General features: G+C 42.9%; 1 protein-coding gene across 2 annotated transcripts; it reads right to left on the reverse strand.

Annotated features, from left to right (window-relative positions):
- Window positions 1-425: 425 nt before the first annotated feature.
- On the reverse strand, window positions 426-5,015 carry LOC115094167 (gap junction alpha-9 protein-like). Of its 2 annotated transcripts, none has more exons than XM_029606939.1 (2): window positions 4,705-5,015; window positions 426-3,410 (listed from the first exon to the last, which is right to left on the reverse strand). In XM_029606939.1, exon 2 carries the CDS (start codon window positions 3,382-3,384, stop codon window positions 2,647-2,649), a length of 738 nt encoding a protein of 245 aa, XP_029462799.1. In that variant the 5' UTR covers window positions 3,385-3,410; window positions 4,705-5,015; the 3' UTR covers window positions 426-2,646. The 2 variants fall into 2 exon arrangements, with proteins under 2 accessions (XP_029462799.1, XP_029462798.1); XM_029606938.1 differs by having other exon boundaries at window positions 4,410-5,015.
- Window positions 5,016-15,535: the final 10,520 nt, after the last annotated feature.

Consider the following 15,535-nt stretch of genomic DNA (forward strand, 5'->3'; position numbering starts at 1 on the left):
TTAGTGGCCATATCGCATGGTTTTAACATAAAAAATAACTACACCTTTTTCCCTGGCATTAAGCTATGTGATATGTCCAAAATGCCATAATGCAATTCACAATACATTTTTGGAATTGTATTTTGGCTATTTCTGGGCTGGAAGAAGGGAGAGAGAGCAAGAATGAGAAAGTGAGTGAGTAACTCTAGGTAAGGCCTCACTGTGTGTGCCTATTTATATCTCTATAGGAGGGCTCCCTGATAGGTCGAGGTGAGGTGTTAGTGGTGGTTAGGGGCCAGTTTCACATGTAGAGTGAGATGTACAAACAGCACAGTTCACCTTGGTAAAGATTTGACATCATTTGGAGTGAGGAAAGTCTCCAAAAGATGACATTTTGTACTATATTCTCTCACCCTAGCTTGATGGTACCCTGTTATAGAATCCATCAAGCTAGGGTGAGAGTACAAAGTAGAAATTTCAACTTTTGGAGACTTTCCTCAATCCAAATGACGTCAAATCTTCACCAAGGTGTACTGTGCTGTTCGTACGTCTCACTCTACATGCGAAACTGGTCCCTAAAGCACCACTAACACCTCACCTCGCCCTATTAGAAGGCCCTTATGTAGAGATATAAATAGGTGCACACAGTGAGGCCCTCCACAGAGTTATAAATACTTAATTACTATGAGGGCCTTTAGATTCATTCTCTCTCTGTAACTTACAAATTTCCATAAACATGCCCGTTTTTCATAACACATACATTATTAACTTTTTTTGATGAATGATGGGGTTAGAGAGAGAATTTTCAAAGAGTTACATGCACAAAAGAAGCATATATCATACCAATTTCCAAAAGCCTATTTATGCATATAAAGTGCATTTACATGCATAAAACCTTTTGACAATTTTACATGCATAAAAGTAGCAATTTTCAAAAGCCCATTTACATATGTAAAACCTTTTCAGGCCAATATTCAAGCTGGTTAGCGGGCAAGTTATCTGTCTAAGGTTAGCTGGATAACTTGTCCTGGATATTTAGGATAAAAGTCCCACTGAATATTCCTTATTAAAGTTATCCAGTTACCTGTAGCTGGATAACTTTAAACTTAAGTAGCCAAATTTTTAAAAATGACCAGTTAAGTCTAAATTTATCCAGCTTTGTGTGGCCAGATAACCTGCAACTTAACCGGATATTTTCATAAGATATCCCGTTAAGTGGCGATCCTGTAAGAGAAAAAAAACCTTCACCACAGGCCTCCTGGCCCGATTCCCAGCCCACCACCACAAGTATCAGAATCCCCGGTTGGTCAGGACCCCCCTCAAATCCCTCTAAATAAAAAAAAGAACAACCCAAAAACAATTTTTTGGCGCCAGGTATCCAGCCCTATCCTCTGCCTCCCAGGTAAATACTAAAAAAATTGACTCCTCTCCAACCCTCTCAGTACCTGAAAGGTTGCAGTTTTATAACCCATGCTTCCAGCATTGTTTTAATAGTAGTGCTGCAAGCATGAGCTTACGCTTACAATGCTATTACTAGAACATTAGAAGCGTTCAGGATCGCTGTGTACCATGATTCTGGGTTTCAAAATGGTACGACCATCCAGATACTGGAGGGGTGGAAGGGTTTTGGGGGCAGGATAGTAGTGTGAGATGGGTGCGAGGAGCCAGTATTTTGTTTTAGTATTTACAAAGAAGGGAGAAGGAGGGCTGGAGATCCGGTCTGAAAATTGCTTTTTTTTTTTTTTTAATTTTAGAGGGGTTTGAGGGGGTCTTGGCAGCTGGGGGTTTTGATATTTGTGGTGATGAGGTGGGAATTGGACTGGAAGGCCTGTGATGAAGTTCTTGGTTTTTTCTCTTACAGTATCGCCACTTAACCGGGTATCTTTTGAAGATATTCAGTAGTGGCAGGTTATCGGGTCACACAAGGCCGCTCTGAAGCAGTCTAAAGTTATCTGGCTAACGAAGCCAAATACAACTGAAATTCGGCTAAAATTATCCGGAAAACTTTGGCATACCCCCAGAACACCTCTTTTTTTTTTTATCCAGCTAAAATTATAGCCGGATAATGACTTATCTGGCTATAATTTAGCTGAATAAATGGCTGAATAATGCAACACTTGCCATTTAGATCATAACTTGTGAGTTATCTGTCTAAATAGCTTTGAATATTGATCTCTTTGAAAATTTTCTCTTAAGGGAACATCCATGACTTCACCTTCTTGCAGAAACTCAAATAAACTGAGTTCCAATCTAATCCAGGGGAAGTTTTTTTTTCCATAGAACACAAGCTACCATAGTCAAAGCTGTAGTCCAGCTCTTATCTTACTTCTCCCTACTGCCTTAAAAGTTGGAATAGAAAGTAGGACATTTTGGCCAACGCGTACTGGTGGCTCCATCTCCTGCTCACTCTGAATATCTTTATTCAAGCTGTGGGGAATATTTTTTTTTGGTAGCCCTGAATATCTCCCAAACAGACTCCTTTACGACGGTTGCTGTTCTGGAAAATCTGAATACCCGTTGGCCCAAAGTACAGGAGATGAATCTACCCCCATAGCAGTAGCCCAGTCATTCCCAAGTTCACACGGCTTTCTTTCAGGCAGGAGTCTATTAGCGAGATACAACGCATCTGTCGAAGGGACGCCCATCTGTCCTCCCCCCCTTCTGCTACTATCTTGCGTTCCCTGACTGGCTTCTCCCCAGCACCAGATAATGGCACATACTGTAGAACCCAAAGACGAAACATATGCTGATGATGCTTATAGATAGAGTGCACAGCATATAAATGGACATCGTCTTTTCCACTGAGGCCCGAATCAGGCACTGGAAGGGTCCTGGGCACAGTAAGGTGCTGCAGTTCACGGGGGTCCCATTTACCTTGGGCAGGTGCCAGCAGATCAAGATAAAAAGGAAGCCAAGCTCGATGGCCAGGCGAAGGAGGATGCACAGGAGGTAGAGACATAGGAGCTTCTTCTGCTGGTGGAAGTCGATCATCATGTCCTTCTGGGCAAGGTCATGACCCTTGACTCCTGTCAGGGTTGCGTGCTCCCCCTCAGTGAAGGGCCCCAGCAGCTCTTGCTTCATCTTAGCCTTGATGAGGTTGTGGCGCAGCTGGGCGGCAAAGAGCTCCATGAGGAGCACAGAGATGATGAAGAGGATGTAGGTGAAGTTCCAGAGGGCCACCACGGGCACGTCAAAGTGCTGGTTGAAGCAGGTCTTCCTGCAGAACTCGCTGGCATTGCCATTGCACTGGAAGTCCAAGTCCAGCTTGTTCCAGGGCATTTCGGAAACGTAGAGGGTGAGCAGGCGAATGGCCAGTAAGCCAAACCACATGGTCCTCCCATTGTAATCGGTAGTGGCCTCAATTGCAGTGCGGAGGATGGGGATCAGACCTGTCACCATTGCCATCTTGCTCTCTCTATGGTTACCCTCCCCTAAAACCAAACAAGAAAAGGCAAAGTAAGGTTCATATTCAAAGTAGGTAACAGACTGTACCTTTTTTTTACCCATTCTGTTGAGTGCTGATGCGTTAGTGCTACAGTGATGGTGCTTGCAGAAAGCACCATATTCTCATTTTAAGATTAGACGTCTCACATTTTGTTCTCAAGTTTAATTCAAGCAAGTGAGAAGGACCTGCTCTTATGATCATGAAGGCCTTAGGGAGCTCCAGCAAACATTTTAAAGGATGAAAAGCTTGGTCAGTGGAACCCATCTAGGGTGGAGTTTCACAGTCTGGTGTAAAGTCTTCAGATCATGGCCCCTCTTACCTGCAGGTCATGGTGTTTAACTGAGCTATAAATGGGGGTGGGGTATGGAGTAGAGGTGAAAGCACAGGGCTAGGTGTTAAGCACATTCGGGCCGATACAGTACAGTGCGGTCCGACGCGCTAGCGTTACCCCTTATTCAGTAAGGGGCCGGAAACGCGCTTCCAAACCCCCCGAACCTAATAGCGCCCGCAACATGCAAATGCATGTTGAGGGTCCTATTAGGTATTCCCGTGCGATTCAGAAAACAAAATGTGCAGCCAAGCTGCACATTTTGCTTTCAGGAATTAGCGCCTACCCAAAGGTAGGCACTAATTTCTTCGGGCACTGGGAAAGTGCACAGAAAAGCAGTAAAAACTGCTTTTCTGTGCACCCTCCAACTTAATATCATGGCAATATTAAGTCGGAGGTCCCGAAAGTTTCCAAAAGTAAAAAAAAAAAAAAAAAAATTTGAAGTCGGCCGGCGGCTGTCGGGTCGAAAACCGGATGCTCAATTTTGCCGGCGTCTGATGCTCCGGTCCAAAAGGAGGCGCTAGGGATGCGCTAGTGTCCCCAGCGCCTCCTTTTTCCTGTTTTTACCGCCGGGCCTCATTTGAATAGAGAATGGCGCGCACAGGAGAGTGTTTGGGAAGTGTTACTTTCTCTTCCCTATGCCTCAGTTTCACCTACCTGTAATAAGTTAATAGTCAGAATAGCAGTGCTCCCACTCCCTTCTCTGAAAACGTGCTGCTATCTCCTGCACCCAAGAGGGAGGTGCAGGACGTGCTTGAGACGCTATACTTGTGGTAGAACAGGGCTCTTGGAGGAGGATGGTCTCAGGGAAGCGCTGGGTGCGCACGGTCCAGGTTTGCAGGTAATGTTTCAAGCCGCCCGTGTCTCCTCTTACGGTGTCCCCCCAGCAACGATGCCCGCCCCGGAGCTCCCGAATCCCAAGAGGGCTGGCCAGCAGCGCTGAGATGCTCACCTGCAGGTCTCCTTTTCCTTGGGCAGTGATAAAGAGAGGGAGAGAGAGAATGGATTCTGGAGTATGCGTGCCTGCCAAACCCTCTGCAAACAGCAGCAATGAAACCAGGGCCAGAACCGGTGACTCTGGCATGTGCGTCTCTGCCCCGAGGGACCAGGACTTCTGCCTCCGCCCTCTCTCACGCCTCCTCCTCCTCCTCTTTGTCGCTCTCCCTTCCCCATCAGCTGTTTCCCCTCCTCTAGGCTGTCATAGTAAAAGCAGAATTTCTTGTTTGAGCAGCCCAGGTAACCAGCAAACAGCTCAGTGCAGCAGAAGGGTGGGACAGAGAGTTGTTGGTTGGTTTTTTTTTTCCCCCTGGACGGGGCACAGAGAACAGGAAAGTGAATTCCCTTGCTCCTGGCAAGTTGGCTTTCCAGGAAAGAGCTGTTAGCTCTAGGATCAAGCAAACAAAGGCTTACTACCAATTCCGTCAATAAAAACAGCAGGTCTTACACAGGTCAGAGAAAGGGCCGTTTCACTAGCCGGACCAAAAGTCTGGAATGCAATGCCAGCTAATCTGAGACTGCAGCAGGATTATCAGCAATTTAAAAAGGATCTGAAAACATGGTTATTATACGCAGGCTTTTAAACAAAGGGAAGGAGATGCCAAAAGCAAATAAGTGGTATTTTACAAAGCTTTTAGGATTTACAATGTTATTTTACTGGATTCTTTTTTTAGGTTTTTAGTGATTTTATTTAAATATAATTGTTTTTAAGTTTTATTTGGATATTATTATTTAATTGATTATTTTTATTATTTTAGCATTATTGTTATAACTAATTGATAAGATTGCTATTTATATTTATGTGAACTGTGAACCGTTGTGATGGCACCCCAAGTGATGGTATAGAAAGATTGTCAAATAAATAAATAAATCGTTTCTCTATCATTATTTCCATGCATAAGACTGAGACAGTGTGTGCTGATATATGGGGCTTGTGCTTCTCTTATCCTCAGTTTGGCTGAAGACAGGAAGAGGAAGAGCAACACCTGTGACCGGGTACAGCCCCACCCCCACTGCAACAGCAGAGAGTCTGTGCCTCTTTCCTACCCCCCTACACTGGTAGCAGCAGGCGATGCAATAAAGCTGCACCCCCAGTCCCTGAAGCAGCTCCCAGGCATCTTCTCCTTCAGGAAGGGAAGGAGAGGGAACTGAGGACGGGCCCAGATCACCGTCTCCTGGTTCTGGGTGGGGAGAAGCACATTCAAGGGAAAGCGCAGGGTGCTGGGGGGGGGGGGTAGGAAAGGACGTGGAAAAAGTGAGGAAGCAGAAGTCCTGATGGAGGAAAGAGGGAGGGGGGGGGAGAAGAGGAAGAGAAGCTTGAGGGAGAGGAATGAATGTGAAGGGAGTGGAATTGAGGCGGGAATAAGAAAGGGGAGGATGGGGGAAGTAAAAGATCCTGAAGTGGCAGACATTTGTTGACAGACGAGGATACATGGGGGGGGAGGGGATGGTGATGGAGGAGGTGGGGCAAGAGGAAGGTGGAGTCTGGTCCCTCCGTTGGGCATGTGCGGGGAGAAGCTTGTAATTTAACGCCTTTCTAGTGGGGAAATGGTGGACTGCATTTCTGACTCTCTTTGAATAATTCACAGCAACACAGGTCGTTCCCTTTACTTCAAATGAATGCCTAGAAGAAAGGTTTTACGGAATTAAAAACTGTTAGTCCATTTACAGATCATATACAGACAGATGAACTCTTTCTCATCTCCCAAGTAGTTCCAGTTGTGCAAAATTGCTAGAAGGGCCATAGGCAACGAGTACCTCAGTCTCTGGCTCCTCTTTAGACTTCCGATAGGCATTCAAGCACTTGTCCTGATGGGAAATGTCTACAGAAATGCTTTGAGAATTCTATTCTGAAGGTTTATCCGGGTAACCTTGAGATGTGAACATTTCCTCCCTGCTCCCTGGGTAAATTTGGTCCATGTAACTTTTTACCTAGGAAAAAGTTAGCTGGATAACAAGAGGTGGTGATGAGGGTGCTCCAGGGGCGTAGCTACATTTTAGCAAGCGAGTGCTGATATGCAGCACCACCCAGCTATAGTTAGCCGTGTAAGTCTGGTCAGAAAAATAACTTTCCTGAAGTTACCCGGGAAACCTTAGCTAGGGCAGCAGAACACCTACCTGGGCATGTTCCAGTGAACACAGAAGCATAGAAATGGCGGCAGAAAAGGACCAATAGTCCATCCAGTCTGCCAGCAAGCTTCCCATGGTAGTATCTTCCATCCAAGGATAGATACCCAGGTATTTTTCCCACCCACTGGCCTGAGGCCTCTCTCTAATTAGGCCTTCAGAAGTCCTTGATCAGGGCTCTCCAGTTCATCCAGAATGCGGCCACTTGCATTGTTACACGATGCAAGATACCACAAGAAAATCACGCTGGCATTAAGAAGCACTCATCGGCTGCCAGTAGCTCTTGGGAGTCACGTTTAAAATCATTTTGTTGTTTTTTAAGGCCTTTCAATGGAAGGACTGCTCTTACTTGAGAGCTATGTCGGAGGAATCTGTCCTCTACCAGTCAGCTTTGATCTTCAAGCTAAGCCATTCTTTCCCTCCTCTCCTGAAAAGTGCTCATCTCAACTGAAACATGTACACGATCTTTTCCCACTGCGGGCCCATGGCTTTGGAATACTCTTCCATTATAGCTCAGGGAAGAAAAAGACCATCTGACCTTTTGGGAAAAAAGTGAAAGCGAGCTTTTTCAGCAGGCTTTGGGGGCTCTGATGAATAATGGAGGAGTTTATATTTTCTGATTTCTCCGTCATTCATTTAAATTTAATGTAGGATTTATATATAGCCCGTGTTTTCTGATTTGTAGTCATTCAGCATGGCTTACCGCTCTGCGTCAAAGTACATGGTATCCCAAATGGAATAAGAGGGAGAAGGGATAGCCTAGTGGCTAGAGCAATGGTCTAAGAACCAGCAGACCAGGGTTTGAGTCCTGCATCAGTCTATAAAAAGTAATAAATAAATAACAAACTTACTTTTAAGTTACTAGGACAAAAACTCAACATTTGAATTTTCTGCTCTTCCAACAGGCCTGAATAAAAAGAGGGCGGACAGGATTAATTCAAGGGGTTGTGGCCTAAATGTAGCCAGGTAGTGCTATCTGGATAAATTTAGGAGGGTATGTAAGGTCGGGGAAATCACAATCCTAAATTTAGCCAGGTAAGTCCTGCTAAATATCCTGGCTACCCAGTCTCCTTCTCCCAGAGTTATGCAAAATAGGCTCGGCGCGCGCAGGAGGGGTTTTAAAGGGTTACGCGCATAACCCTTTAAAATCGGCCCTAAAGTATAAGCTAAAATATCAAAATGTAAGCTCTCTGGGGTGGATACCAAAAGGGAAATAGTACACACTTTCTAATGCATGGTGTCAAAAGTGCATATAACACGTCCACTACAAATCCTACAGAATACAGCAGCCAGGATAATGACAAACTCAAAGAAACGGGATCATATTACTCCAGTACTTATATCTCTTCATTCGTTACCGATAAAATACAGAGTAGACTACAAAATTCTAACTACAGTGCACAAACGGGCGGATTTTAAAAGCCCTGCTCGCGTAAATCTGGGTGGATTTACGCGAGCAGGGCCTTGCGTGCCGGCGTGCCTATTTTCCATAGGCCGCCGGCGCGCGCAGAGCCTCAGGATGCGCGTAGGTCCCGGGGTTTTTGGAAGGGGGCATGTCGGGGGCAGGACCCGATGACGCAGCGTTTCGGGGGCGGGGCATGGCGTTTCGGGGGCGGGCCCGGGGGCGTGGTCCAGGCCTTCGGACCAGCCCCCGGGTCGGAGCACGGCGCGCCAGCAGTCCGCTGGCGCGCGTAGATTTACGTCTGCTTCTCACAGGCGTAAATCTACGGACAAAGGTAAGGGGGGGGTTTAGATAGGGCCGGGGGGGTGGGTTAGGTAGAGGAAGGGAGGGGAAGGTGAGGGGAGGGCGAAAGAGAGTTCCCTCTGAGGCCGCTCCGATTTCGGAGCGGCCTCGGAGGGAACGGTGACAGGCTGCGCGGCTCGGCGCGTGCCGGCTGCCCAAAATCGGCAGCCTTGCGTGCGCCGATCCAGGATTTTAGAAGATACGCGCGGCTACGCGCGTATCTTATAAAATCCAGCGTACTTTTGTTTGCGCCTGCTGCGCAAACAAAAGTACGCGAACGCGCTTTTTTAAAAAATCTACCCCAAAGTTCTTTATGGAGAAAATACAGACTGGTTTAACACAGCTATAAAACTACATCTACCCCAGCGAAATCTCAGGTCTTCAAATCAAGGACTTCTACCCATCCCTTCATTAAAATCAGCTAGATTAACACAGGTAAGATAGAGAGCAATATCTTTAGCAAGTGCTACCTTATGAAACGCCCTACCACTAGAAACAAGAACACAACAAAACTTAAATATATTCAAAAAAGAAATAAAAACTTGGCTTTTCAGGCAGGCCTTTGATGATACACAGGTTACTACTTTAGTTATGTGTATAATTCTAGGATCTTAAGTACACGTATGATACTTTCTGAAATCATTTACTGTTCTGGCAATAGATATATGCTCAAATACTAGCAGTGTAAGTTTTATTGTTATTTTAGGCACTTCTGTCTTTAGGAAGTACGATGTTGTGGTATATACAATTTTAGGGAGTTTAATGTATTTAAATTTTTTAGCAACATGTTTTAGTATATAATTTAGGAAGTATAAGGTATTCACATTTTATTGTCAATGTGTATTGAATGCTTTTGATATAATTTTAATTAATATCATTATTTTAGAGATGAGATGTTAAGTGTTAGGAACAAACATTGTATTAGCTACTTATGTTTTGTTGTAAACCATTATGATGGTATCCCTCTCCGAATTACGGTATACAAAACCCGTAAAGTAAATAAATAAATAAATAAATAAATAAATAAAGGTTTTAAGTTACCATCTTACTCCTTTTCTCAACTATATGCTGTATCCAACTCCTATAAGGACTCTAACTTTCTTTCACTCTCATGTGCACACCCACCCATGAAGTACACTGGACTGTACCACGTTACCCCTTTTCTAGGAAATTATTTTAATTGCTATTATTTAATGAAGCTATGGGCTTTATATGCTCCCTCAGTTAAAATTCGGCAACTTAGAAAACAACTTAGAAACCAGCAAGATAATGGAACTGGTTCTTCAAAATGAGCCCTCGCCCACTAATACATTGAATTGAGCTTATATACTGTTTATAGAGGTATAACTACGCATACAAATCTTTCAATAAAGCATGTCACACTATACTATCTCATATTATCTTAAGCATAATTACAGTATTATGACTGTATACGGAACATCCAGACTCCATAATTGTATTATATAACTATAATAACCAGTGACATCTGTCAGAGCACTAGTGAAGCCACTCCACGAGGCTGAAAGTCCAGAAGAGAAAATGACAGTAAGTGATCACTGTTAACGATGCTTCCCAAACTGGATAATCGCCACCTGAATGCAACTCTTTATCAGCACAATGCCTGTGATTGGTCCACAATACCTGCAGAGGAAAAAAAAGATATGCAACTCCTAGAATTCAGTTTTGACCACAAGGCTTGTAAAATGAATCCAAACATTGTTACACACACAAAAAAACCCAAAAACAATAGATGTGATTCCCTTTTTGCATCACATTTTCCCTGACAAGAATCCAACTGGAATAGAAAAAACAGTAGTCAAAGAGACATTATGGAAACTTTGCTTTATCTTTTATGTTTCTTTTTGTCATTTTTCAGAGCAACACAAAACCTCACTTAAAATCCATACTCTCTGAATTTCAGCCATTTTCTGTGATTTCTTCATCTAGGACCCTGCAGTGCTAAACTTTCTTTCTTGGGCTGCATCCAGCAGGAGCACTGGAACCTAAAGAAAAGAATGTAAGACACATAGAGAATCAACTAAAACACAGCCTATCTCAGAATGAAGCCTTTTTTTCTTCTAGGAACCTTCTCTGTAGGGCAGAATCTATAACATCCTGGCTGAGCTTTCATCACTGTGGCAGGACACTGGGTACTGCTGCATACTTCTTGCTTTCTCCCTTTGCTGTGTACGCAATTTGAAATTTGTATATGCTTCATCCAGCATCCCACACATGGCATGTTTTTTCTAAACATTGAAATAATGAATTCTCGGATAGCAAAATAAGGGTCCTCCCATATCTGCTGGCTCCTTGTTCTGTGACCCATGTTTCTCTGAGAACTTCCACTTGATTCACCGTCCATAAAGTTATGCATGGGTAATGAAGTTGCCATTCACTGTACACCTTCCATTGTGCCAAGCAGCTTGCTCTGCTTAAATGCTGCAACTTGCAGCAACCGGAATATCTACGTTCCACCCATGACATTGACTTAGCTCTCCCATAGCCTCTTCAAGCAGTGAAAGACCTGATGAATCACCTGAGCTCTTATTTGTTTGGCTCTTCTTTCCTCTGTCTTGCTTTTTGAAGTGGAGGCAAACTCCCTCTCCCATACTTCAGGGTTGCAGTTCAGTTCTGCAACTTGTTAGTATTTGATTCAGCAGTAGCACGGGTGTTTAAGCTCACTTTTGTATTCGAGATGGGCCTTCTCTGGAACTTGCTGCCTGAGAGTTTAAGAGCTGAGGCAAGTCTACCTACTTCTAAAAAACAGCTGAAAACCTTGCTTTTCACGCAGGACCTGTGACTGCAGGAGACATGACATGAATTTTTTTTTGTTAGCAGCTTTGCTGCTTTTTATTTCGGTTGCGAGCGCTATGTTAAGGCGTCGGAGGGTTGGTAATGTCAATGGATCATGTTTGTTTTATTTTGCTGTTGGTGTAACTTTTTAGGAATGTCTTTTTAATTGTTCTCAGCATAGAACTATGAATATTGCAGAAAATAAATGAATAAATAAATACATTTTTGTTAATAAATGCCCTTGAGTTATAATTTTGATTATATTTTTGGGCATATAGTTATTTTTGACTTTTTTTTTAGTTTTCCTTTTGATTTAATTGTAATTGTATATATGCTTATTTGGTAGGTTTGACCGCTATCCACCTGGATGTACATCAGTGGTATATATGTAATAATCAGTCTATAAAAATTGTTGAAAACATCCCCTCATGAAGCTTCCTGTGGAGTGAAAGACAGTCTGTGAAGAGGCTATTTTAATTTGACTAAGTGTATTACTGAACTAATAAATGATTTGTACTGTTTTTGTTGTTTAATTAAAGCAATGGTGGTTGATAGATACTGATGTGGTAGTTGACTGGAATTATGCAGATTTGTCTGAGGGTTATTTGATATGTTATTTTGATTCTTTGATATGTGTTTGATTTTATATTGTGTATGTATTTTGATTTCTTATGGGGGTTAGTGTGGAATAAATTGATTAACTGCTTTTTAATTGTATATATTTCATCTGATGTATTGTGTTTGATAATTTGTATGAGTTAATTGTGTTCAAATAAACTGTATTTTGGTCAATTAAATTCTTTTGTAATTATATTAAGGCCAATATTGAAAGCCATTTAGTCAGTTAACTTACAAGTTATCCAGCTAAATGCTGAGTTTTAAATATCTAGCTAACTTTTAACTTTTAGCTATTTAATTAACATTGCTTATTACCTGCATTCTTCAAAGGTCAGGGCGAGGTACATAACATACATAAAAGAACAGACACTAAAATATAGACTAACAAAATCAAATCATTGCTGGTGAATCACTGCTGCGTAATCATAATGCTGATTAGGACACTGGTGAGAAAGCTGCGGTAAATAGGTTTTAGTGCTTTTTAAAATTCTTTTTGATTATTCAGGCAGCGGAGCTGGGAAGGGAGGGAGTTCCAGAGAACAGGTCTGGCTATACTATAGAGAGGGTTCTTTCACGTGTCATAGCAAGGCGTGCTGATCGTGGGGATGGAATGTCAAGGAGATATTGGCTAGAGGATCAGAATATTCTGGCAGGGGTGTGGAATTCGAGAGTTGCACTTAGCCAAGGGGGAGGTGATGTTATTGAGGAGGCTACGTATTATGACTGCCAGTTTCTATTGTATGTGCTTTTGAATTGGAAGCCGGCGAAGTGATTGCAAAACAGGTGAGATATGTTTGCGGATGTTAGTTCCAATGAGCAGGCGTGTAGTAGCATTCTGAACTATTTGTAATAGTTCTGGGTGTGCCCTGGGGGATGCCTATATATAGGGAGTTACAATAACCTAGGGAAGTGAGTACTAATGATTGCAAAACCATTCTGAAATAAGAGGGATCTAAAAGTGGTTTGAGGTGATGGAGAAGTTTAAGTTTAGCAATTGAGGCCTGCAAGGCAGATTTCATGTGGCCTTGCATGGATAGTGCTGGATCAAGAAAAAACTAAATTGTGTACATTTTGGGAGATATGCATGAGTGATTTTCAAATAAGAATGATGTTGGGAACATGATATATTGGTGAGCGGTCTAAGATCCTGATTTTCTGTTTTTTTAAGGTTTAATGATAATTTATTTGGCAAAGCCAGGCTCTAATAGTAGAAAGGCAGAGAGCAGCAAAGCAGGTGATAGCAGACCAGGGGTGGATTGGCCTATCGGGAGATCGGGCATCCCCCTGTGGGCCAGTCGCCCTGGTCACTTGGTAATCTCAGCTCCTGCTAAAGGATTGCCACGGAATTCGACGTGGCCTGAGGGAAGTGTTGGCGGAGCCGCGACTGAGCCCAACCCATTGCAGCCCGAGGGAGGTCTTGGCCCGAAGAAAGGCCTACAGGCTCGGCAACAGGAAGCATCTGGCAGTTGAAGGGCTGCTTCCTCCCACTTCCCCGTCCAGCAGTAAATGAGCAGTGCAGGCTCGGCCAAGGCCCAGAAGAAAGGAGGATGCCTGAGAGGTGTGTGTGTGTGTGTGTGAGAAAGCACCAGCATGGGTATATGAAAGAGAGAGAACATGAATATGTGCATGAGAGTGAGCCTGCATGTTTATGAAAGAGAGAGAGCGAGCCTTCATATGTCCATGAGAAAGAGAGAGAGAGAATCGGCATGTGTTTGTGAGAGCCTGCATGTGTATGAGAAAGAGAGTGCCTATATGTGTGAAGGAGAGAGAGAGAGAGAATAAAGATTGTGTGGTCTTCTTCACCCAAATCCACATCAATCTCTAGAAAATGAAAAGATGCCAGGTATTTATTTATTTAACAGTATGGAGAGCTGGAGATTAATTATTTATTTTTAAATTTTGGGGTGTTATTTCATGCGTCTGCTGTTTTGAAATATTTTATTGATGTTTGGGAAATAATAGAACAAATTTATGTGACCTTTTAAATCATTAGGGGCCTAATATTGAAAAATGGCCGTTTAAGTAACTTGGCCAGATTTAACTTATCCGGCTAAATTACATGGTATATTCAGCAGCACAGTCATGTCACTGAATATATGCATATATATTTGTACTTAGCCATATCAGTTATGAGTTTGGTTTTACTATTATGATGGATGCTTTAAATTTCTTGATGTTATTGTTTGATGTTTAGTGAGGAATGATATTTGTTTTTCCATTCCATACAGTCTGGCTTGTTGCAGTTTCAAGTTCAGTTTTTGTCTGCATGTTTCTATTTATACTGTATTATCTCTTCATTTTGTATTTGGTGAGGGTCTGTCTGTGTTCTACTTGTGTGAGAGGTGTTCTGCTAAGCAGACTTGTGGGGTGCATGGATGGAATGGGGGGTCTACAGCTTTGTTTACTCACTGCTGGTCTAGAGTATGCTCTATTTCTTATGGGCCAATTCAGACAAGTCTGCGGGAGAGCGGGCGAACGCCCGCTCTCCCAGCACGCGCACAGGCTACTCGCCTGTGCATGCGATACAGTATTTAAATTAGGCCCGGCGGTAGAAACAGGCAAAACGAAGCGCTAGGGACACGTTCTTGAGTCGGGCAATTCTAATAAAAGTCTTTCCACGGTGTAAGGTAGTCCCCTCTGTTTTTTTGTACCCAGATCAGTCCAGTACCCAAGATTCCCTAAACCGGGTTGGACTGCGAGAGTCCCGTCAAAGTACACTTTCACCAAAACTCATGGCCACTGGGTCCTGGACATCCAAACAATAATGCCTGGTGAAAGTGTGCAATGATTTCCAAGTAGCCACCTGACAAATCTCTTGTGGTGATAAAATGATCATTCTTATTAACAGCTTTACTGCAACAACTAATGGTCAGATTGATATACTGATATATGTAGCTGTGAGTATACGGTTACAGCATAAAGGTAATTTTATAAAAATGATGTTTGTTTTAAATAGTAGTAGGTTTAAAATAGAGTGAATGGGTCACGTTGCACATTAATGATTTAAATATGTATGTTATATATGAATATTATGAGTGTAGACTATTATGGCAGAGTTACATAGAGATGAGCAATCATCCATTTTCTAGCAGATTGTTTATAATTTTTAATATAGAGCATGTTTGTGGTAATATCTATTGTTCTTGATTGTTTTAGCCCCTGATGCAGCCTTTTGGCGAAACTCAGCTTGTATTTTGAGTCGGGCAATTCTAATAAAAGTCTTTCCACGGTGTAAGGTAGTCCCCTCTGTTTTTTTGCCTTGGCTACGTGGGACCACCTTCCGGTTTGTTTCATTGGACCTGATCTGGGTACATACAGGAAAAAGAAAATTGGTTCTTACCTGCTAAGTTTTGTTCCTGTAGTACCACAAATCAGTCCAGAATCTTGCCCAGTTGATGTGGGGAGAATTGGAGAGTCTACTCGATCTATTATTGTAATTGGACTGAAGAATGGCACAGGTTTTGTTAGTTTCTCATGTAATTAAGGTTGGAAAGATTTATCCATT

This window comes from Rhinatrema bivittatum, chromosome 6 (assembly GCF_901001135.1).
Source record: "Rhinatrema bivittatum chromosome 6, aRhiBiv1.1, whole genome shotgun sequence".
Taxonomy (NCBI): domain Eukaryota; kingdom Metazoa; phylum Chordata; class Amphibia; order Gymnophiona; family Rhinatrematidae; genus Rhinatrema; species Rhinatrema bivittatum.